This window comes from Thalassophryne amazonica, chromosome 2 (genome assembly GCF_902500255.1).
Source record: "Thalassophryne amazonica chromosome 2, fThaAma1.1, whole genome shotgun sequence".
Taxonomy (NCBI): Eukaryota; Metazoa; Chordata; class Actinopteri; order Batrachoidiformes; family Batrachoididae; genus Thalassophryne; species Thalassophryne amazonica.
This window is the reverse complement of record NC_047104.1, coordinates 71,742,735-71,766,011: the sequence shown is the minus strand read 5'-3', so window position 1 is coordinate 71,766,011 and position 23,277 is coordinate 71,742,735. Positions and strand designations below refer to the sequence as shown.

The following is a 23,277-nucleotide window of genomic DNA, read 5'->3' as shown; positions in this document are numbered from 1 at the left end:
GTTAGTTGCATCCCTTAAATGGTTTCAGTGCCTTGGCCATTTCCTCAGCATTGGAGATGTCAGTTTCACTGAGTGTGCAGATGTCACCTGAACTTCTACCTTTTCTCACCTGCGGAGAGAGGAGAGCAGCACAGATTGCAGGCTGCTGCTCTAAAAATCTTTCGACCATCTCATAAGCGCTGTTCCATCTTGTTGCTACGTCGGTTTTCAGCCTGTGTGCTGGTAATTGCAGACGTTTCTGTTTCTCCTGCAGTGCATGGCTTGCGATGGGGCTTCGGTGGAAAAACCCAGTGATTTGCTGAGCAGCCAGGTAATTGAGGAAAAAAAAAACGCAGGCCTTAGCTCGCACGTGAAACATGCTGGCCTATTTGGATTGTAATTAAAGTGCACCTTAGCCAGCCGGTAGTTAGTAAAATGTGATGCTTGCTACCTTACCTGAGTAAATGGACTGCATTTATATAGCGCCTTTCCATCTGCATCAGACGCTCAAAGCGCTTTACATATCAATGCCTCACATCACCCTGATGTCAGGGTGCTACTGCCACTACACACCGGGAGCAACTAGCGATTAATAAGGAGGGGCCCTTTGTGATTTTCCGGTCAGGCTGGATTTGAATCGATGATCCTCTGGTCTTAAGCCCAACGCTTAACCACTAGACCATCACCTCTCTAGCAGGTACATTTTAATAAAAAAAAAGAAAAAAGAAAAAGAAAAAAGCATGCCTTAAGCTAGCACATGGCGCACGCTGCATGCTAGCCAGCCGCTACTACGTAGTAAGTAAAGTGTGATGCTTGCTACCTGACCTGATTACCATGTGAACTGTGAAAATAAGGGCTCTAGTGAGTGGGTTGTGATCTAATATATAAGGCTGACCGTGTGTGTTTGCACATGTATGCTTTCAACCTCAGGACCCCAGTGACCTCCACTTTGGTACCCCCAGTCACCATAGCAAGGTTGGTGTCGATTGCTTAATTACTCTCGCTGTTCATAGCGGAACAGGTCACGATCAGTGGTGGGCACAGATCCGCTAACCACTAATTAGCGAAGCTGGCTTTTTTTGTTAGTGGGTTAGCTTTTCAGCTAACTTTCAAAAACCATCAGCGGACCATTAGCTTCGGATAAGTTTAGTTCCGATAACTTATAGACCGCTAACTTTTTACGTAGTTAGTAACAGTGAAAAACATTTAGAAACCCTATTTTCTCCTGTCTGCTATGTATTTTGCTGAGAGGAGCTGAGCTCAACACTACCCCAGCAGAAGGGGCCTGGCCACCAGGCTGCCACAAAAAAAGGTCATTTTCCTTGACAGCATGCAGTGGTTCGGCCGTGATTGTCATTCAGGTTGACAACCATGTGATATAATTGGGCACTATTCCCATTCTCATCCAGTAGATAGGTTAAAATGCATAGAACACTGCCATCTACTGGCGCCCGGTTATATCTCACGATTGTTGAATCACAACAGACTTTTCGTTGTTTGCAAATATCTTTTAATTTTTTTTTACAGATGAAAAAAATGACATTTTACAAAAGCACATTTATTTGTAAACACCAACACACACATTACATTAACTTGTGTTGGTTTTTACATAGAATGAATGACTCAACCAATCAGTGTGAGCGGAGTCTCAGTTTACCCATAATCCCTTTGGGGATCTGTGTGTTAATGTTCAAAACTAGAATTAGTGCATTATTTAAAATTAACACACGTGTTGTATATTTCACTTTGTACAAATGACAGATGACGACTTTAATGTAGTTATTCTATCTGGATTAATTTGATTTATAAATCAAAGTATAAGCCAAACCTACCTCACTGATGGACCACTGTATGCTGTCAAGGTAATTGACTCTTCCTACAGCAGTGGGCAGGGTGCACAAACACAGAAGCGATGACTCATTGGCTTTGTTTGGGTTTGTGATCGCCTTTGGTTCTATCAGAAGCGTTGGCCGTATTTAAACTCAGAAGCGGCTTGCTAGTAGCTGAGAATGTAATGGAGGCAATACTGACAGTTAGCTGATTAACGGTTATTGAAGCTAACCTTTTGGTTAGCTGTGCCCACCACTGGTCATGATATGATATATAAGGCGTGTTCACACATTATGCTTTCAATCTAAGGACGCCAGTGACCTCCCCCAGTCACCATTTAATTTAACCTTTATTTAACCAGCTTTGTCCCATTGAGATCAAGATCTCTTTTGCAAGGGAGACCTGGACAGTTATAAAGTTTCCAATTCACCTAACCTGCATGTCTTTAAATGTGGAAGGAAAGTGGTGCAACACCGGAGGAAACCCACGCAAACACAGGAGAACATGCAAACTCCATACAGAAAGGGCAGCAGGCGGGAATCGATCCCATGACCTTCTTGCTGTGAAGCAACAGTGCTAACCACTAAGTCACCAAAGTTGCTCATAGCAAGTTTTTGTCGATTGCTTAATTACAGTGGTTGTCCATAGGGGAGCAGGTTGTGATCTAATGTATAAGGCTAACCGTGTGTGTGTGTTGGTGCATGTATGCTTTCAACCTAAGGGCCCAGTCATGTGGGACATGATGGTAGCTGAACGAAGGAAAAAAAGTCCAAAGTCCCAAATCGTCGACAGAAGGTGGAAGAATGAGACTGTGCTTTTCCCATCACTGAAAAGTCTGCGAGTTTAGAGCGCATAAAGGAACGAAGCAAAACCGAAACTAACAAAAGAAAAACGAAACAAACGGCGACCTTGACGCTTTAAACAAAATCAAAACGAAACCTTCATGATGACGTGACTTGACAGCAGGTTTCAGACCGAGTGCCAGCCTGTGCTCAAGTCTGCTGCCAGCCTGTGGTGTCTGCAGCACCTGCAGGTGCGAGATCTGGTTGTCTCGACACAGGTTTGTCTTCACAAAAACGTCTGCTCACACACGTTCCAGCTGTTTGTGGCATTCTTACTGCTATTGTTTCTGTATGAAAACGTTGCTTTTTGTCCCACACACAGATGAGTCACATTCAGCTCATCAGATCTTTCTTTAGTTCTTAATCTGTTCACATATCGTCAACGTTCGTGCAAGACTTTGGACGACAGTCGAACGGAACGCTGACGGTACGGGAACTACGCAAACGAGGAACCACCAACACAGAAAGCAAAACGGAATAGGGATGAATTGAGGTTGTCGTCGGGATTCGTTCACATTTTTCAACAGTTTGAAAATTCTGACGAAGCGCCAGCTACAGGAACAAAGCTGGACAGCGGTTAAACGAAGTCTCTGAAAGTCAACGGAAGTCCAGATTTCATGTTTCGTTTTGAGTTCATTAGTGCCATGTGACCGAGGCTTAAGGGCCCCAGTGACCTCCCCTTTGGTGCCCCCAGTCACCGTAGCAAGTTTGGTATTGATTGCTTAATTACTGTGGTTGTACATAGCGAACACACACACACACACACACACACACAGTCAGCTTTATAAATTAGAAAACATTATTTGTTGGGCATAGCATTTACTCCCTTCAAATCTGACACACAGTAGCTATAATTGAGTGAGGCAGGGAGTTGTCAGGCAGTTTTTCTGTCCTCCAATATTTTTGAGTGGGATTGCTTTAGGGCCCTGTCACACCTTGATGATTTAGCAAGAGTATGTTAATGTATGAAAAATGTGCAGAATACACTGGAAACATCAGATAAGTTATGCAGCTGTCACACCTTGATGACACCTTGATGATTTAGCCAACGTATGCTGAAGCCCCATTTCCACCGAGTGGTTTGGGTCAGTACTGCATGGTATGGGACGGGTCAGAACCGTTAAGTGTGGCTTGGTTTGCATTTCCACTGCCGGCAAAAGTGTTTTGTTTTGCAGGCAGAACACGTAAAGATTGACGAGCACATCATTGAGCACGTGTTCACGGTTGTGCGGCCTCTCCACTCCACATGGAGGCCAAACAGAGTAATTTAACATTTTTAAATTTTTATTTTTGTCTTGGTGGATCATGGGATTTATTTTCATTACATGCAGAATGCTGAAGAGTCGACTGATGTCGTCTGTGATAAACGCTGAGGTGACAGAATGAGGCCCTGTGACTCTTCCAGCTTTTAAAATAACTTAATTGTCTTGCTGTGGCACAACGTGCTGGTGTTCTCTGGTTCAGGTTGAGAAACACACCAGGAGCCATATTTGTTTTGATAATTTAACCAATGGTACCAAGGAATGCATGCATAGTGGTGACCATATGTCAACTCGGTGTGATGTGTCTTTTGGTTTTGAGCAGGTCATTTTCAGATGTTAAAAGTAGATGTCTTTAGAAGCTGAATGGTGCCTCTTTATGTCATCACAGGTTTTGGAGGTTGTGTGGACCTGATAGTGGACGGGGTGTCGCTGCTCAAAAAGATCAACCTGCCCCAGACAGACCAACCCCTTCATCATGACTACTTAGAAAATGCAGAGCAGCTGGCCCAGAGTTTTGCTTACTTCTTTGCACCAGGAGCTGCCGCAGAGTAGGTGGTGTGTGTGTGTCTGTGTCAAGTTACAACAGAAAGATGAGCAGCCATTTGTATTTCCTCAAGCCAGCCAGGAGCTCATTTAAAGCCAGGGTTTACACTTATTTTCCATGTTTAACAAATACAACTATACTCCAACGTTGGTGAAGATGGGTTTATTTATAAGGAACAACCACATATGTACAGATTTTTCTTTCTCACAGTATTGACCACATCAAAGCTCAGGGTTTTCACCCTCCTTTCTTTGGGCATTGCTAATGTGGTACTTTTGTCTATGTTAATGTTTAATGTGTGTGACAGCTGTCCAAAAAATCACAACAAATTCATGTTGTTCAACTTCTCTTCCGTTTTGTCTTTGGTTTGTTCTGTTCTGGTGTTCATTTTTTGGAACTAGCTGAACAAAGACAACTAACTAAAAAAAGTGGATATGTGCATTTGTGATGATGAATAATCAAATAAGTTTTTCTTTTCAAATCATTATTTTTAAATTGTAATTGAGAAGCTGAGGGAGGAATAGTGTCTTGAGTTTGCTATTTTCTTTGATCAAGACTAAGCTCCTGTGCCCGTATCGACGAAGCAGCCTAAAACTAAAAATAGCTCCTAATGACATTAGTCTAAGGAAAATCTTAGAATTCCTCCAATTATTAGACATTTCTTAGAATTTTCCCTTGGTAAAATGAAAGTTGTCCGCAAAGCACCTTAGACCTTAAGAGAGCTCATAAGGTGCCAAACTGGTAAGAGTAGGGAAGAGAACTTTAAGAAGCCTAACAGTGTCTTAAGCAGAGAAAATGTCAGAAAAGACAGAGAGGAAGCAGAGATATTTTCCGTATATATTCTCCATAATGCATTGCAGCACAACACTTACAGGTTTCGCGATCGGCCCGGTGATTGCTATAGTTTAATTTTGCTGAGTATCATCATCGTGACATTAATTTTCACGGTTGCACATTTGACATTGCTTAATGCAGGTCAGGTTATATGATCAGTTGATTTTACTGTCCATTCATGACTAGGAGCTCAGAGTGCATTTGTTTTTTGTTTTTTAATTCCTCCTTCCCTTTCTGTGACACCCAGTCACAGTTCTTAGAGGACTGCGTCATACCTAGCAACGGGGTCAACCCCGCCTCCTCACAAAGATAAAAGTTTCTGTCTCCTCTTTGCTCAGACTTGCTCTCAGACGCCTCTTGGATCTCTCTTTGGCTAAGATTCCTTGTCAGGAATTTTTAGGCTAAGTTAGCTGTCTGAGAGGGCTTTGAGCTGCTTCATGGATATGGGCCCTGACCTTCAAGGATTTCTCTCAAATTTTCATTAGAAGTGTATCTGTGTCTGATTTACTTGTTGACTATGTCAGAGTTGAAATCTGTAAAAAAGCAACTCAGTTAACTAAACACAAAGAATGATCACGCTGGAGACTGAATTTCATTTCTTGATCAGGGAGAGCCAGCGTGACCCCTCATCGCTGTCCGTCAGTCAGCTCTAAAGGGCCCCGCCCACTCTGCTCCTGTATTTATTGCACACAGACATATTACAAAACGATATACAAGGCACAGCTGCGTTTCTTCAGTCAATTCATACTTGTATCACTTCGCACCTGGTAGGCGCCCTGCAGTGTTGCTCAGACAGATAGTAATTGTTCTTCAAATTGAGACATTACAGCGCCAGCCTCGAACTAGTGTATAGGCTGTGTTATTGTCTGCTCAGTGCCGAAATATTAATCTGTGCTCGACAAAAACATAGCTCTAGCAAAACTGTCTGCGCATTCATTCACCAACAAATGTTACTTTTCTTATGGGAGCAGTTGTAATCTGTGTTCAGCAAAAACATAGCTTTAGCAAAACAGTCTGCGCATTCATTAAGCAAAAGAACAAATGTTACTTCAACAGTTCAGTTTATATTACTGTTTTAACAATGAGTGATTATTTAGAAGAATAATGGTGCATGAACTCTTACACATGCATATATGTATATATGGAAAACAGAGAACAGAATCAAAACAAGATGAAAGGCAGTTCATCAAAGTAAAGGCATCAAAGTAAAGACAAAGACATTAATATTTGATAATAATATTGACAATATATAGAAAACTATCAACTCTCATTACATCAGAGTCTTTTTGTTTGCAATTTCAGGTATGCACAGAATTGCCTTCAATGTAACGCATGTGCACAGTAGTCCGTTTAGGAAAAAAAAAAAAGGTGACGTGTGTTTGAAACATGCTGTTGTTGAACTCCTCACAGCAGAGGGTTGTGCACCTGTGGACAGTCTACAAATGAGTGTCTATAGCGACACCGGTGTGGAAGTCAGGAGGTGGGCAAGGAGTTTGTTGGGTGAAAATATAGCTACGATGAGCCTGCATGACCAGGCCCGTAGGGGCACCCCACAATGGCCACAGATGCGTAGCATCAAGTGCAGATGCAATGGTGTAGTCCACAGAATTTTCAAAACAGGACAGTGCTATCAACTTGGTCTGATATGTGAACACTTTGCAAAAGCTACATGCATGCTTGCTTGAAACGGGTGCGTCCTTGAAAAATGAAAAGATGCAGTTTGCCAGCATGATGATGCTTGTTCTTTGTCTCTCTCTCACTCACTCACTCACTCACTCACTCACTCACTCACTCACACACGAGTGGACAAATACAGGATGCATTGCAACGGCGCACATTTCACCACACCTGCCGTGCAGTCCGAATGTCACTCCCTTTGACTTTTTTCCGTTTTGCCAAGCTGAAAGAACCCCTGAAGGGATGCTATTACACTAATCATGCAGACTTGCAAGCAGCTGTGTGTTGCTGGTACTTAGAGAACACACCTTGGCCTGGTTTCATAAAAGCGGTCTAATCTTGTTTAGCCTACTAAACCCATGTAGTCATTGCACAAAGCACTTAGTTGGTTAAAGTTTCCCATTAGCCGACTCAAGTTTTTAGCCTGCTACGGAGGAGGCTAACCTTATTTTAGTCAACAAAACTTTAGTGTCTTACCTCAAAAATGGTAGTTATCATGTACAATAGTGTTCAGAATAATAGTAGTGCTGTGTGACTAAAAAGATTAATCCAGGTTTTGAGTATATTTCTTATTGTTACATGGGAAACAAGGTGCCAGTAGATTCAGTAGATTCTCACAAATCCAACAAGACCAAGCATTCATGATATGCACACTCTTAAGGCTATGAAATTGGGCTGTTAGTAAAAAAAAAAAAGTAGAAAAGGGGGTGTTCACAATAATAGTAGTGTGACATTCAAGTCAGTGAGTTCATCAATTTTGTGGAACAAACAGGTGTGAATCAGGTGTCCCCTATTTAAGGATGAAGCCAGCACCTGTTGAACATGCTTTTCTCTTTGAAAGCCTGAGGAAAATGGGACGTTCAAGACATTGTTCAGAAGAACAGCGTAGTTTGATTAAACAAAAACTTATAGGCTGTTCATCTACAATGATCTCCAATGCTTTAAAATGAACAAAAAAAAACAGACGTGTGGAAGAAAATGGAAAACAACCATCAAAATGGATAGAAGAATAACCAAAATGGCAAAAGCCCACCCATTGATCAGCTCCAGGATGATCAAAGATCTGTAAGTGTTGTGACAGTTAGAAGACACCTGTGTGAAGCTAATTTATTTGCCAGAAGTCCCTCTGTTAAATAAAAGACATGCAGAAGAGGCTACAATTTGCCAAAGAACACATCAGCTGGCCTAAAGAGAAACAGAGGAATATTTTGTGGACTGATGAGAGTAAAATTGTTCTTTTTGGGTCCAAGGGCCGCAGACAGTTTGTGAGATGACCCCCAAGCTCTGAATTGAAGCCACAGTTCACAGTGAAGACAGTGAAGTATGGTGGTGCAAGCATCATGATATGGGCATGTTTCTCCTACTATGGTGTTGGGCCTATATATCGCATACCAGGTATCATGGATCAGTTTGGATATGTCAAAATACTTGAAGAGGTCATGTTGCCTTATGCTGAAGAGGACATGTCCTTGAAATGGGTGTTTCAACAAGACAATGACCCCAAGCACACTAGTAAACAAGCAAAATCTTGGTTCCAAACCAACAAAATTAATGCCTTGCAGATGTGAAGAAATCATGAAAAACTGTGGTTATACAACTAAATACTAGTTTAGTGATTCACAGGATTGCTAAAAAAGCAGTTTGAACATAATCGTTTTGAGTTAGTAGCGTCAACAGCAGATGCTACTATTATTGTGAACACCCCCTTTTCTACTTTTTTTTTACTAATAGCCCAATTTCATAGCGTTGAGTGTGCATATCATGAATGCTTGGTCTTGTTGGATTTGTGAGAATCTACTGGTACCTTGTTTCCCATGTAACAATAAGAAATATACTCAAAACCTGGATTAATCTTTTTAGTCACATAGCACTACTATTATTCTGAACACTACTGTACCACCACTTGATGGAGCAGGAAGGAAAGACACCCTTGCGGTGGGAGCGGGTGTTCGGGACCTGAGTAATCCATTGGAGATGTTTACGGATGCAGAGGTTCAGCATCGATACCGGCTTCCGTCTGCCTACAATCATCTTCATCGTGCACATGATGGCTCCAGCCATCAACCACCAAATGAGGAGGGACAATGCCCTGCCAGTCCTTCTGTTTTGATTGCGCTGAGGTTTTACACCTGTGGGAGGTTTCAGCAGCCTAACGGTTTAGTGGTCTATATGAAACGGAGATTAGATGGATAATGTTGGGCGACTAACCTTAGTTGACTAAGTAAGTTTAGTAGACTGAAAGATTAGACTGCTTTGTGAAACCGAACCCCGATTTCTGCACTGACTGGGTGGAAAATTGTAGCCAGCTTTGGTGTAAGTGTGCGTAAAGGAAAGGGGGCGACATGGAACAGTAATGACACAGCCTGATGGAGAACATTTCAGGCTTAAAGCAGATATGTGTGTATCTCACTCACTTAAATAATCATGTAAGAGGCAGACCTTTTCAGCCGACCTTCGTATAAATGACATCAAGAGCCTGTGTGGTTGCCATCCGATATGGGATGAATCCATGGTGTGACTATGTAGCGAAGTGCGACACCACGGAATGCTCCCACACTTGACTAGCAGGAGCAACAGAATGCAAAAAGTCATGTGAACAACAGATGAGTGTGAAGCGAGACAAAGATGCTGCTCTTGGATATCCATGCATATGCCATAACAGTTTGATTATTCCCTTCTGGGTTCTGGTTCTTTCTGTTTAATGTGTCTTACTGACTGTAAATTAGGTTAGAGCCTATTTTCATAATGATTCCTTTTTAAGTGTATAATTTTCCATGACCATATTTACCCCCGATCATGATGTGATTGAAAACTTTTTTTATCTGTATTGTTTAAAGCAGGGGTGCCCAACCTTTTTTGAGCTGAGATCTAGTTTTAAAGTTGACAGTGTATTGAGATCTACCAAACCATATTGAAGACCATAGCGTAGACGCAATTTATTGTGCACCAATATAATGACACAATTTTCTGGCACAAATATAAAGTTTTAACAGTAATAATACATTATTGAAGTAAATGTGCATGGTGCAAAGAATAAGCCCAAGTAGACCAAGGACTGGCCCGTAACAACACAACAACAAACGACTCAAATAATACAATCCTTAATTCAAGTTGGAAAGGTTGTTCCCTACCTTAGTGGGACTTCTGTCACTGAGAGGAGGCAGCTAGTCTCTTGTAATCTGGACAGTGGGAGCCGAGTGCCGGCCACAAGGTGGTCATCTGTCATGGTGGATCTGTATTTTGACTTGATTTTCATGTGTGAAAAGGCAGATTCACACAAATAAGTTCCAAAAAGTGCAGTCAAATTCTGTGCAGTTTGTCTAAGGTTGGGGTATTTCTCTTTCTGCATTACATTCCAGAATTGGACATTTATGGCAGGTGTTGCTCTGGATTTCACCTCAGTATCATTTTTGAGTGTGAGGATCTCATTCTCAACAGTACAGCTATCCAGGTTGAGGTTGTATTTGATGCTATTTTGGACATTATATCGTCCAATATTTTCCCCAAATGGAAAACAGAGAAAAGTGAGACTCAGTGGAAGCAAAGTCAGTAAAGCGCCTGCCATATTCTGACAAGATGTTCCGTACTTGCTCAACATAACATGCACTCTCAAGCTCTGCACAGTCTTTGCCCTGATATTTAAGTTCTGTGTCCATGTGTGGAAAGATCCGTAGATCACACTGTTGCATTCTGCTTGAAAAATGTGTCTCTCGTGTGCCCTTTCAAAGGCAAAATGGTCAGCAGCTCTTCTTTTACTTTCATGTCAAAAACCCTTCTAATAAAAACACATAGCTGAGCCACAGTATCAGTGGATTCATCGAATTGCAGAGAAAAACACTCATGTCTCTGATTCCTCAGTTGCCGTTCAGTATCCTCCACCATTCCCTCGCATTGTCATGTAACAGAATTTCTTGAGAGCTGCACATCCTGAATAGCAGACACAATCTCCTTTCGATTTTTAAATTCGGCAAATAGCACATCTGCAACTTCCATGAACGCTTTTTTCACAGTCTCACCATGCTTGAAAGATTTCTTTCCTTTTACAAGAACACGGCTGACACAATAAGAAGCTATGCTTGCAGCCTTACTTGTAGTATTTGGCCGGGTAAAAACGGCCTTTTGCACTGCTAGCTGGCTTTTCAATTCCTGCAGTTTTCTGACATGAAGAGGTGATTTAGCTGGGAAACTAGCATTGTAGCTCTTGTGGATCATCTAAAAATGCCACTCCAAATTCCCTTTCTTCGGTAATGCCACGTTTGCACTGCAGATAAGGCAGATGGAATTGCCATTCGAATTCGGTTTTGGATTGTACACTCACAATTGACTGGAAGTCAGCTTGCAATTGACTGGTTGGGCACGCTAGGTTTAAACTCATGTTACCGGATGATATGGGTACAAATTCTGATGCCATAACACAATCTTAAAATCTTACTTTTTTTTCCTCTGTTGCAGGCGTTTTATGATAAATGATACCCTGTTTAGTGAGCTGGTTGAAGCATCTCGTGACATACCTGGTAACAGGTGGGCAGTAGGTGGCAATGCCCCGGTAATAGCGAGCCGCCTGGCAAATGAGGGATGTGATGTGTTGCTTGCAGGAAGCTTCAGCCCTGATCTGACGGATGTCTTGCCTCAGCACATTACAGGTGTGTATGTATGTATGTATATGTATGTATGTATATGTATGTGTATAGGGTTTTTTTTTCTCTAAGACAGTGTCACAATCAGTGATGCCGGTAACACGTTACTCTAACCACTTTTTTTTTTTTGTAACGAGTAATCTAACGCGTTAATCTTTCCAAATGAGCAATCAGATTAAAGTTACTTCTCCAAGTCACTGTGCGTTACTATTATTTTTGCATTGTGGGTCGCAGCATTAAACTTGGTCCGTGGGCAGTGGGTCGGCCCTTACCACAAAGTAGTATATGCAAGTATGTTTCAAGTATACTTCTAGTTTACTTTTTATATACTTATAAGTACTATTTTTTGGTAAGGGGGGGCTCGACTGAACTACACACTTTAAGCAAGCTGTGAGCTTTTCATCAGCTACGACTCGTCCCCACCTCTTAAAGCGCGGTGAAAACAGCACACCTGCACTGAGCTTTACAAAGTCATTTTTATGCTTTATTTCCTCCTTTATTTAGAATTCTGAGCTGAGCCGCTCCGTATCGTCTTGTTAAAAACAGCTGATCCTCCGCGACGCGTCAACAACTAACACTATTTTCCACTCAAATGCACCTAAACTCTCTCTCTGAGGACCACATGATGTGAAAACACAATAAAACTTTCTTACCTGTAAATCTGGTCATGTTTTCTGCATAAATAAATATTATCCATTCTTTGTGCTCAAACGCCAAAGCAGGGGCGAATCTAGATGGAATGGGGGCGTGGGGCAGGGATGTGCCCCACCACCACCACAACACCCCTAGATTAAAGGTCCAGTTTTGAAGCCGTTTTTTTACAACTACTAATACTACTTAAAATAATAATAATTTTGACAAGTAAAATGTTTATAGAGGATTTAAATGTTAGAAAAATGTTAGAATTTAATAGTTACATTTATAAACAATGTAGGTTAGAAATTGCAAGTTTTACTGATACAGTGCTGTCAACAGTTAAATATGAGGTCAAGAAAGATTATTTTACTTTTTATAAAACAAGTATTTATTTTCATTGAAGTCAAGAAAGGGTGACTATAAAGTGAGTTTTGGCAAAACAGGTATCATTGTCATGTTGAGGTGGCAGAGGGTTGTTGTCGGCAGCTGGGGAAAGTAACTAAAAAAAGTAACTAGTAATCTAACTTAGTTACTTTTACAATTGAGTAATCAGTAAAGTAACTAAGTTACTTTTTCAAGGAGTAATCAGTAATCAGTAATTTGATTACTTTATCAAAGTAACTGTGGTCACAATAAACTTGCCCTAGTTGACTGTCATTTGTGATCCCTGTATCTTTTCGATCACGTCTTACTGTATTCCTGTATTCCTTACTGTATTCCTCCTGTTAACATAGTGATTCACTCTCATCCCTCTCTTAATTTTGTAATCCCGTTAGCTCTCATATGTACCTCATCTTTTATCTTTTCAGTGGCAGGTAATGTAGTAGAAGAACCAGACATTCATTTGATCCTAGAGTATCCATCTGGCACTAAATGGGGACACTACACATCACGTAGAGCCAACAGGTAGGAACATTATGTGGCTGCTTGGAAACGTGTGTCATGATCCGGGCCTTTAGGGCCATCTGTATCCACGTTTGTATTCTGAGCCTTCTGTGTTTTATCCATGTCTTGTCATGTTCATGTTATCATTGGTTTTGTTTCTGTTATCCTTGTATTTGTTCACTCTTGGTCACTCCAGTCTTAATTTGGTTCTGTTTCACATTTTTGTATTATGCTTTACTCACAGGTTTTGGTTATTATTTGCCTTCAAGAGATTGTCATCTGATTATGTTCCGTTTGTTATTTATTGCTTATCAGTTAGTTCCTTTTATTTATGCACTATTCTGTAGTCAACGGATATGTTTATTCTGTTCTGTCTTGCTTTGTTACTTTTCATACTTTAGCCATTGTTCTGTTCTAGTTTTGGTCAATCACTTGATTATTTTGCTCATTTCATTTGTTATTTCAGTTATGCTATAATGTCAGGTTTTGTTTTCAGTTCTCATGTACTCTTGCGTTTGTACTTATTATATTTTGGTCCACTTTTAGTTCTCATGTTCATGCTCTGCCCTGGTCCAGCTCATAGCTGTTTTATATTCTGTCTTCAGGTTTTGAATCATGTGTTCCCACTCCACATCACTGCACCTGCCATTGTTTCTCACTTTGTTTCTTTCTGCTCTGTGTTTTCATCCACTTCCACTCTTGCACCTGCTCACGTGTCTTTGTCTCTTTCTTCACTCCACTCTGCATTTTCTTGCCTTCACTATCTTGCACCATGCATAATCTTTGTCACACCCCCTTCCAGATCTTTCACTGACACCTATGTCTTGTTCCCCTAATTGCACCACCAGTTATTTAAGCTCTCACTGCCAGATTGCTGAATGTATTTCACTTTCCAGCCCTCACATCCTGTCTTGATCTGCCTGCCGGTATCTGACCTTGTTTTGCCCTCGACCTTGTACTTCTCTTTGCCTCTGAATACCTCCATGCCGTGTTTTTTGACCTCAGCCTGTTTTTTGGACCAAGCTTCAGCCTCACGTCTGTTTGTACCTTTGCCGTCACTCCTGGACCACCTGTGTACCGAATGCCTGTTTCTACAGTTAAAGCTAATTCTGACCGCACGTGCTGGGAGAGTTTGCACGTGTGTCCACCCGGTTTGTGCCACGCCCTGATAATGTGAGGGAGAAGGTAATAGGCCCGTAACAATAACTGTTGTTGATGGATGATATATTTTCCCAAAAATAATTGCTAAAAATTTATTTTCATTTTAAAGCTCTTTTGTGGCATTGATGATGCTAGTACACCCTTTCAAATTTTGTTATAAATTCTTACTAATATTCAGACATTGGAATGTGGAAAAAATGTTTAATATCCAAAACAAATAATTAAAAACCACGTTAAACTATTAATATAAAGAACTCTCTAGCAGTTGAAAAAGAAATTGCAATTAAATGAACAACGGGGCTTTAAATGGTCAAATTACCGTCTCATTCATGTTAACTCGCCTGATACTCAGCGCTTTGCATGGGAGTGTGCACGTATGTGGAGAAGCTACAGAAGTGCTGCTCATACTGAAACTCTGTCAAAGAGAGCAAATGAACAGCCAGTAGTTAACAGCAGTATGCTCTGAAATTCGAAGAAATTATCAAGGTCATCTTCATATATCATACAATAAGTTGATTTAATTATTGTGACTGGCTTGGAGTGAACTTATTTACAAGTGTACTATTTACAATGTCTGTTTACAGAAAACTGCCATATGGATAAAGTAGTGATTTGTGAAAAATGTAAGTCTGTGTTCCTCTGTGGCTGCACTCACATAGGTATTTGTGGTGCACAGGTTTAAGAACCAGTGTTAATACTGTAAATAGGGGGTGGTACTATTTCGTATAATTAAACGTTGCAGTGTATTATCCCCTTTAAAAATATGGGGAAGGTTATTATGAACAAGAAAAGACAAATCATTGACCAAATGATCTAGAAAAGGTTGTCTTTATACAGTTAGTCATTTTTAGAAGACAATCACATCCTTGAAAAATTCCAATTTGGGTTCAGATCACGACACAGCACTGAGTTGGCACATTTAAAAGTTCCTGATGACATCACTTTGTTGGTGGATGCAGGGAATCCTGCTGTGCTGGTTCTGTTGGACCTCACAGCAGCCTTTGATACTGTGGATCACACAGTACTTGTTTCCTGGTTATAACATTTTATTGGCATTCAGGGTGCTGCACTTAAGTGGTTTAGATCATATTTGGCTGAAAGGAGCTTTTCTGTTATGATTGGGGACCTCTCCTCATCAACTGCTCCACTGTGTTGTGGAGTGCCGCAGGGTTCTGTTCTTGGGCCTATTCTATTTTGTTTGTACATTCTGCCATTGGGGTCTATTATAACACAGCACAACCTGTCCTTTCATTGCTATGCGGATGATCTGCAAATCTATCTGCTTATGAGGACTAATGGGAGTGATGCTTTGTCATCATTATTTAATTGTATTCGCGATGTAAAGCAGTGGCTGTCCCAAAACTTCCTTTACCTGAATGATAGTAAAACTGAGATCATGGTGTTTGAGCACTCTGGCATACCAAATGTGGTAACAGCAAATTTTGGTGCCCTGGCTAATTATGTAAAACCAGCTGTCAAGAATTTGTGAGTGATATTTGACAGATGTTTGCGGTTTGATCAACAGATAAACTCTGTTGTCAAACCAAATTTTTTCCAGCTTCGTCTTTTGGCTAAAATAAAGCACTTCCTCAGTAGACGTGATCTTGAGACGGCCATTCATGCTTTCATCAGCTCCAGACTTGATTATTTTAAGGCACTTTATTCTGGCATTAATCAGTCTTCTCTTGCATGTCTCCAGTTGGTGCAGAATGCTGCTGCTTTTAGACGTGAGCATATTATGCCCATCCTGTATTCACTCCACTGGCTTCCAGTTCATTTTAGAATTGATTTTAAGATTTTAATGTTTGTTTGTAAAGCTATTTATGGCCTTGCACCTCCCTACTTGTCTGAAATTTTAACTTTGCACTGTTAAAATAGGACATTACGAGTCTGGCCAGCTTTACTTAGATGTTCCAAGGTCAAGATATAAACGCTGGGGTGATCATGCTTTCGCAGTAGCTGGCTCCAGACTGTGGAACAAGCTACCTCTTGAATTACATACTATTCATGACCTAGCACTTTTTTAAATCTAAGACTTATTTATTTAAGCTGGCTTTTAACACCTAGTGGGGAGGTGACATGTTCTGTTTTTACGTGCCGTTTTAAAATTTTATTGTATATGTGTTTTATTTTTGTGAATTTGTGTTTTTAATGTTAAGTGTTTTGGATACCAGTTGGTGTTGTAAAGTGTTCTATAAATAAATGTTATGGTAATTGTTTGATCTAGTCTAACCCCCCTGTGCATACACCCTGAAGTCAAAACCCCCCAGATCATGCATTTTTCACTCCAAAATGCTGCCTGGCAAGACAAAGAGCCTGTAAACCAATAAAGAAAGCTGTTTTAGTAACATTTTCTTTTATCACACACAAAATAATATTATAATGGTCCATTTCTGAAGAAACGGGCCATTATGGACATAAATGTGTTGTATGTTGGTTTTAAACTGTAAACTTCTCTTTATGTGCTGTGTAGGTATATTATCCACAGTGATGCTCATAATCCCTACCTCGCTTCCATGGAAGATTTTGCCAGGAAACTCAAAGATTTCAAACCACAACTGTTGGTGGTGGGAGGTCTGCAAATGATGGACAACTTCCCCTTCCAGTCAGGTACAGCTTGGGTCACTTTACATTACCGTTTATTCCATTGTGTGCGCCTTTTCATTCATCATCATTAAAGAAACTAATGGTTTACAGACCTGCAGTTTTGTAACAAATTAGTTTTTGATATTATTTATTTATTTGTCCTCCAACGCATGGTGTCATTGTCTGCTGTTTCTGGCGATGAGCAGACAATATTTGCCCAGAGATGTTGAAGTTTCTGGATGTTGTTGGGCTGTTATACTTGACATGCCTTTGTAATGTTGCATGGAAGTTGAGAAAAGTAGATCTGGGGTTGTGGTCCCCATAAAAAAATAAATAAATAAATAAATAAAAAACAAATGAAAAAAAAAAAGAACAAGTAAATAAAATGGGGGGGGGGCTGCTGCTGGAGAGATTATGTTTCCCAGCTGGCCTGGGAATGCCTCGGGATCCCCCAGGAAGAGTTAGAGGACTTCACTAAGGATAGAGCAGTGTGAGCTACTGGGTCTACTGCCACCATGACCCGATGTTGCTGACCAAATGGTCCCCCCTAAAAATTGGTCCGCCCTGCCTTTACTGCGTATGCGTCATTTCAGACCATAGCAGTGTGATTTCTGAACATCAGCAGTAGGGCTGCCATGACTAGTCGACTTGTCATGACTATGTCGACTATTGAAACCGTCAACAACTAATTTAGTAGTTGACAAGTCATTTGAGTTGAACCTTGAACCAATGAAGCAGTGCTTTGATTCCCTGCTTCGTTGGATATTTGCTTTGGTCCTCTTCAGAAGCGACAACTCCGTTTCTTATTCCCTCTCAAAGCCATTAAAATATGTCAGTCGTAAGTCACTTTTGTGCGGATTAAAGTGACTAACTGGGACTCCTGTCTTGTTGCGAGAAAGAAACGAGAATCGTCCTCCGTACTGTTGCTCCAAATGCTGCGCCGCCGAGTCAAGTTAGAAAGATAGAGTCCACTCGAAATTAAGAACTTCAGAGTGAATCACCGTTTAAATCAAATGACACATCTTTCCAAAGGTTGTAATACAAACAAACTGCAGTCGATCAAAATGTTTTTTTTTCCCCTCCCAAAATGAGACGTCCTGGCTGCATGGCTGCATACTCCAGCAGCCAGCTACGCTCAGCTCAGACATATGGAGTGACATCCATGCTGTTAATGTCTGGAAGGAAATGCTTTGGACAGAAACTACAGATTTTTTTCTATCTATGTCCAGAGATCAAGGATCCACCATGTAGAGTTTATTTATGTCCAGAGATCAAGGATCCAGTGACCAGTTTCATATTTATTTACTTTAAGACTCAATAAAATGTTGTTGACATAGAAAACCTGTATAGCCTACTTGTAGCACACAGAAAATTCACAGGAGGCATCGATAAAGGAATCGGATTGATAAGCTGAATCGATAATGGTATTGATATCGATAAAATGTGATAAGCTGCAATTTACGTATGATCTGACTAGTCGACTATTGCAAAAATAATCGTTCACTATGAAAATAGTCGTTTGTGACAGCTCTAGTCAGCAGCGGCCCACCGATTATCACCTCATTTCTGCTTCAAACTGCACTCCAGTCATCATCTATCCCAGCGACAAATATGTGAAGCTTTTGTACAACAATCATTTCCACATAAATTCAGCATTATTTCATAATAAAAGACCGTGGAAGTGATCAGAGCACACAGCAGCACGTCAGAGTCTGACGTGCTGCTGTGGTGCCTACGTCATTTCGGAGCATCAGTCGCGATTCTCTGATTATCGCCTCGTTTCTGCTTAAAACTGACTTTAGAATGAGAGGTTTTACCTTGTCATCTGACGGTTAATAATCCCATTAATCCATTTGATTGCTTTGGGTGAAGAGACTCCGTCTCAGATGTGTCGCTGTGGTCCGAAATGAAGCATGCGCAGTGAAGGCAGGGGGGGGACCACTTTTTAGAGGGGACTATTCGGTCTGCGACACTGGCCCTGTTTGTAACTCTTCCTCCATGTGCATTTTCGTAACATTTTTATGTTTTCTCTTTTCTTTCTCTTGCTTTCTTTTTATACACACACACACATACATACATACATACATATATATATTATTTTGGTCACCCCTCTCTTTCTGCCTTTTCGTTTTATTTTTATCTTTTATTTCCTTTATTATTTCAGGTGAACGTGAGGCTCTCCTCTCCCAACTAGCTGCCCTCCTTTCCTCGTCTACTCAGATTGGCATTCATTTTGAGATGGCCAGTTTTGTAGATGAGGGTATAGTTGAAGACCTGCTTCACTACGTCATCCCTCAAGTAGGTATTAATGAACAGCTGCTTTTATCAAAACACCTTTAAACTCCATTTAATGTTTAGACAGGCAGATGGCAGTGTTTGTCTTCTTGATGTTTAGTGACAACAGCTAGTCAGGAAATCTGAAGCTAGATATTTTACTTTCTTAGTCAAATTACTTGAATGCATTTACAAACAAAGCACACTGCAACTCCTCACAGACAGGAACGGCAGATTTGTACATTATCGTGTGATCTGGCTACCATTTTGATTTTGTGTAACTGCACAGTTTGTCACTGCCTGCACGCTGGCAGCTCAGCTTAATGGAGAAGGCTACTCAGAGTGTGCACACTGCCTATCATGACTTTATAGCTGAAATAAGCACATTAAACTATGTTGGGATATAATTGCTGAACTTTCTGTCCAATAAGTAGCTGTTTAAATTAAGAAAACTGTAGATCTATTCTCATTTGTCGTATGATCATTCTACAGGTACTACGGTGGCCCTGAAGTGCAAAACACAACAGCAAATCGCACAGCACAACAGCAAATCAAAAAAACACAACAGCAAATCGCACAGCACAATAGCAAAAGAGAAACGACAACAACATTAACCAAAACGGAAAAGGTAGGTACCTTCGGGTGACACGAATCGTCACTGATTGGATGGTGGTCCGTCCTGTCTTGTGAACCAGAAGGTTTACATGTTTTCAAAATCTGGGCGCCGCAAGTGAAAAGGTACGTGTTCTTAAACTTGAAGGTCGCGCGTGAGTGTCGTCACCATCTTCTTTTAGCCTTTTCCCACAATCACTGCAGAAGTTTGTTTTTTCCTCAAACTCTTTGCCACAGTTTTGGCAATACATCGCGGCATGTTCGTTTGTTCTGTTGCCTGAGTATATGGTCTTCCAGTTCACAGGACAGGATGGACCACCGTCCAATCAGCGACGATTCGTGTTGCCCAAAGGTACCTACCTTTTCTGTTTTGGTTAATGTTGTTGTCGTTTCTCTTTTGCTGTTGTGTTGTGCGATTTGCTGTTGTGCTGTGCAATTTGCTGTTGTGTTTTGCACTTCAGGGCCACCATACAATTCACCTACAAATGTTATTGATTATATGAAATGGACTGAAAATGTGAAGCCATAGCCTCTTGGTACACTAATTTTGTTAATAATAACTACGCATAGGCTCATTATGATTTGAGTTTGAAAGCTTGTTATGCAGTGAATATTTTACTTATTAGGCAGTAGGCCATGTGAGCTTATTGTGTTTGTATGTGATACTATAATTGGTTTTAGAAATCAAATTCATGATAATTTGCAAAATACTATTAAAAATGCATAAACACCTTGTTCTCCTATGAATTTCGCCCAATTTTCTAAAAATTAATTCATCTGATGGCATTTATAAAAGCCGGGCACTTCCTGGTTTGAAAATTTTGGCCAATCAGGAGGTAGCATTTTCTGGCTTGTTCACAAAAAAAAAACAAAAACATGGCATCTGACACAACCGACGTGAGTGAAGAAATCAAATGTTTTATTCACTTTGGGTTTGTCAGTGATGTTAAATTGAACTTATTTAATGCAACAACGTGGGCCAAAGCTTTGTCCTGTGCTGAGATTTTGAACCAATCTGATGGCGTAAAGGCCCAAATTGCAACAGACTTTCTAGCACTTATTAACTTGAGTACTACTACAGTGTGTACGAGCACCGAAATTCTAATACCGAATTAAGCCCATTTTCATCAGAAATGCTACCAAAAATTCACTGATAATCGAAAGCTTGAACAAGCAGTGACAAGGTGGAAGAAAGTGGAGGATGAAGAAAAAAACCTGTACTGGAAGGTGAGTTTTCTTATAATTAATCAGTTATTTTGTGTACTTGCATGCTTGACTGATGTAAATGAAATTGATCATGTGATAACACCATGTTACGAATTTATTTATTCCAAATAAAGAATTTATTCACTCGAATGCATCACATTCCATAATATCATGATGTATTGTAGGGGAGACAGGGGCCAAATTTTGTTTTGTTAGTAAAGCCATAGTTTTTCTTTTTTAATCTTTATTACAGCCTTACCTTGAAGCCACAAGAAATGAGGCATCAGGCCAAAATATGGAAGAGTGTAGAAATGTGTGTCACTGCACAGGAGCATCAGAACTGCTAATTTATACACAGCAGTTTACTACAGAAAATCCTTACAAATGTTTTATTTTCAATTTATCTTCAAGATTAATTTCTGGTTGCTCTACATTTTATAGTTTAAAAAACACACTCCAAAGAAGGCCCTTTCTAAACCCTTAAAACAAAAGCTTCAGTGGGATCAAAACCTAAAGAGTCCACGAACCCCCGGCTTCTTAAGGTGACTTGTTCCATCCCGTTACACTGAGAACAAATCCTGCTGAGAACCCTGGCCTAGAGTGTGGACTGTATTGTGAATATAATCATTTACAGTTTTTTTTTGTTGTTTTTTTTGTGTGTGAATGTTACGTGCTATAAATGTTGTACACTCCAATTCATGTCATTGACATGACATTATGACATTGTGAATGTGCAGTGCTTTGCAAAAGTATTTGGCCCCTTGGTATTTCATGCATTTTAATTTATATATGCCATTTCAGATGCAAAAAGTAAATCGGGTTTCTCAATATAAAAAATTGGAAAATTATGTCCCTTAAACTCAAACTGAAAACAAATCTCTACAACTTGATAGAAATTAATAGAAAATATAAAAGCCAAGATGATGGGTTGCATAAGTAATGGGCCTCTTGGGATAAAGCCTGTAAATAATCAGCTTTATTGCCAGTTTTCTTCAGACAAATCGGGATGGATACATGAACAGTTCGTTCTTGACGTTTTTAATTGTTTGTTTAGTTTTTGTAATGTTATTGTTTAGTTTGACTTTGTTCGACCAGCTGAATCTTTTTCATACAGTACAAGCTGCTGCATTCATGTACCCTCGGAAATTACAGGGCAAACTCAGCCTGTTTCCTTGGATTTTTTTTTTTAGGGTCAGCTTCAATTGGCTCAGGCACCTTATATACGAGGTCTGTTAGAAAAGTATCCGACCTTTTTATTTTTTTCAAAAAGCTGATGGATTTGAATCACGTGTGCTTGCATGAACAAACCTTGAACCTTCGTGCGCATGCGTGAATTTTTTCACGCCTGTCGATTGCGTCATTTCCTGGTAAGCAGCCTTTGTGTGAGGTGTGTGTCGTGCTCTCGGCGTTTTTTCATTCCAAGGAAAAAGACGGAACAACTGGAGCAGCGCCGCATCAAATTTTGCCAGAAACTGGGCGACAGCCAGGTGGAAACCATTCGGATTATTCAGACGGCTTTCGGTGACAATCCTATGGGCATCGCACAGATTAAGGAGCGGTACAACCGGTTTAAAGGCAGCTGCACAACGGTGGAGAGTGAGCCACACTCCGGGCGGCCATCAACATGCTGAAATGACCAGATCATTTCCAAAGTGAATGCTGTGGTGATGCAGGACCGTCGTGTGACTATCCAAAAAATTGAGGAAGAGGTGGACATCAGCACTTTTTTGGCACATTCCACTGTGGCAGAAGATTTGGCCGTGAAAAGAGTTGCAGCGAAATTCATGCCGATGGCTTCGGCACGAAGTTGCTGATGGAGCAAAAGCGCCACCGCATTGAAGTCTCACTGGACATGCCGGACTCTGAAAAATGATGCCCATCGCTTCCACCATTTGGAAGATTCAGGCGGCTTTCAGTGGCTTTTCAGTCGTGTGACTATCCGAGAAATTGTGGAAGAGGTGAGTATGTCACAACGTGTCCTGTGAGATTTCAACACGAAGGCGCTTTTGCTCCGTCATCTTCGTGCCGAAGCCATCGGCATGCATTTCGCTTTAACTGTTTTTATGGTCAAATCTTCTGTCACAGTGGAATGTGCCAAAAAAGTGCTGATGTCCACCTCTTCCGCAATTTCTTGGATAGTCACACGACGGTCTAACATCACCACTGCGTTCACTTTGGAAATGATCTGGTCATTTCAGCATGTTGATAGCCGACCGGAGCGTGGCTCGCTCTACACCGTTGTGCGGACGTCTTTAAACCGGTTGTACCGCTCCTTAATCTGTGTGATGCCCATAGGATCGTCACCGAAAGCC

The 23,277-nt window shown here is 40.7% G+C and overlaps 1 protein-coding gene across 1 annotated transcript in view; it reads left to right on the top strand.

The window, feature by feature from the left end:
• Positions 1 to 23,277, top strand: part of LOC117525801 (ADP-dependent glucokinase-like) — a 61,092-nt gene that overhangs the window by 10,409 nt on the left and 27,406 nt on the right. The window contains exons 2-6 of the mRNA XM_034187736.1: positions 4,302 to 4,461; positions 11,421 to 11,611; positions 13,051 to 13,147; positions 16,761 to 16,897; positions 19,038 to 19,171. Coding sequence (XP_034043627.1) covers positions 4,302 to 4,461; positions 11,421 to 11,611; positions 13,051 to 13,147; positions 16,761 to 16,897; positions 19,038 to 19,171 — 719 coding nt within the window. The remainder of the gene's footprint in view (positions 1 to 4,301; positions 4,462 to 11,420; positions 11,612 to 13,050; positions 13,148 to 16,760; positions 16,898 to 19,037; positions 19,172 to 23,277) is intronic.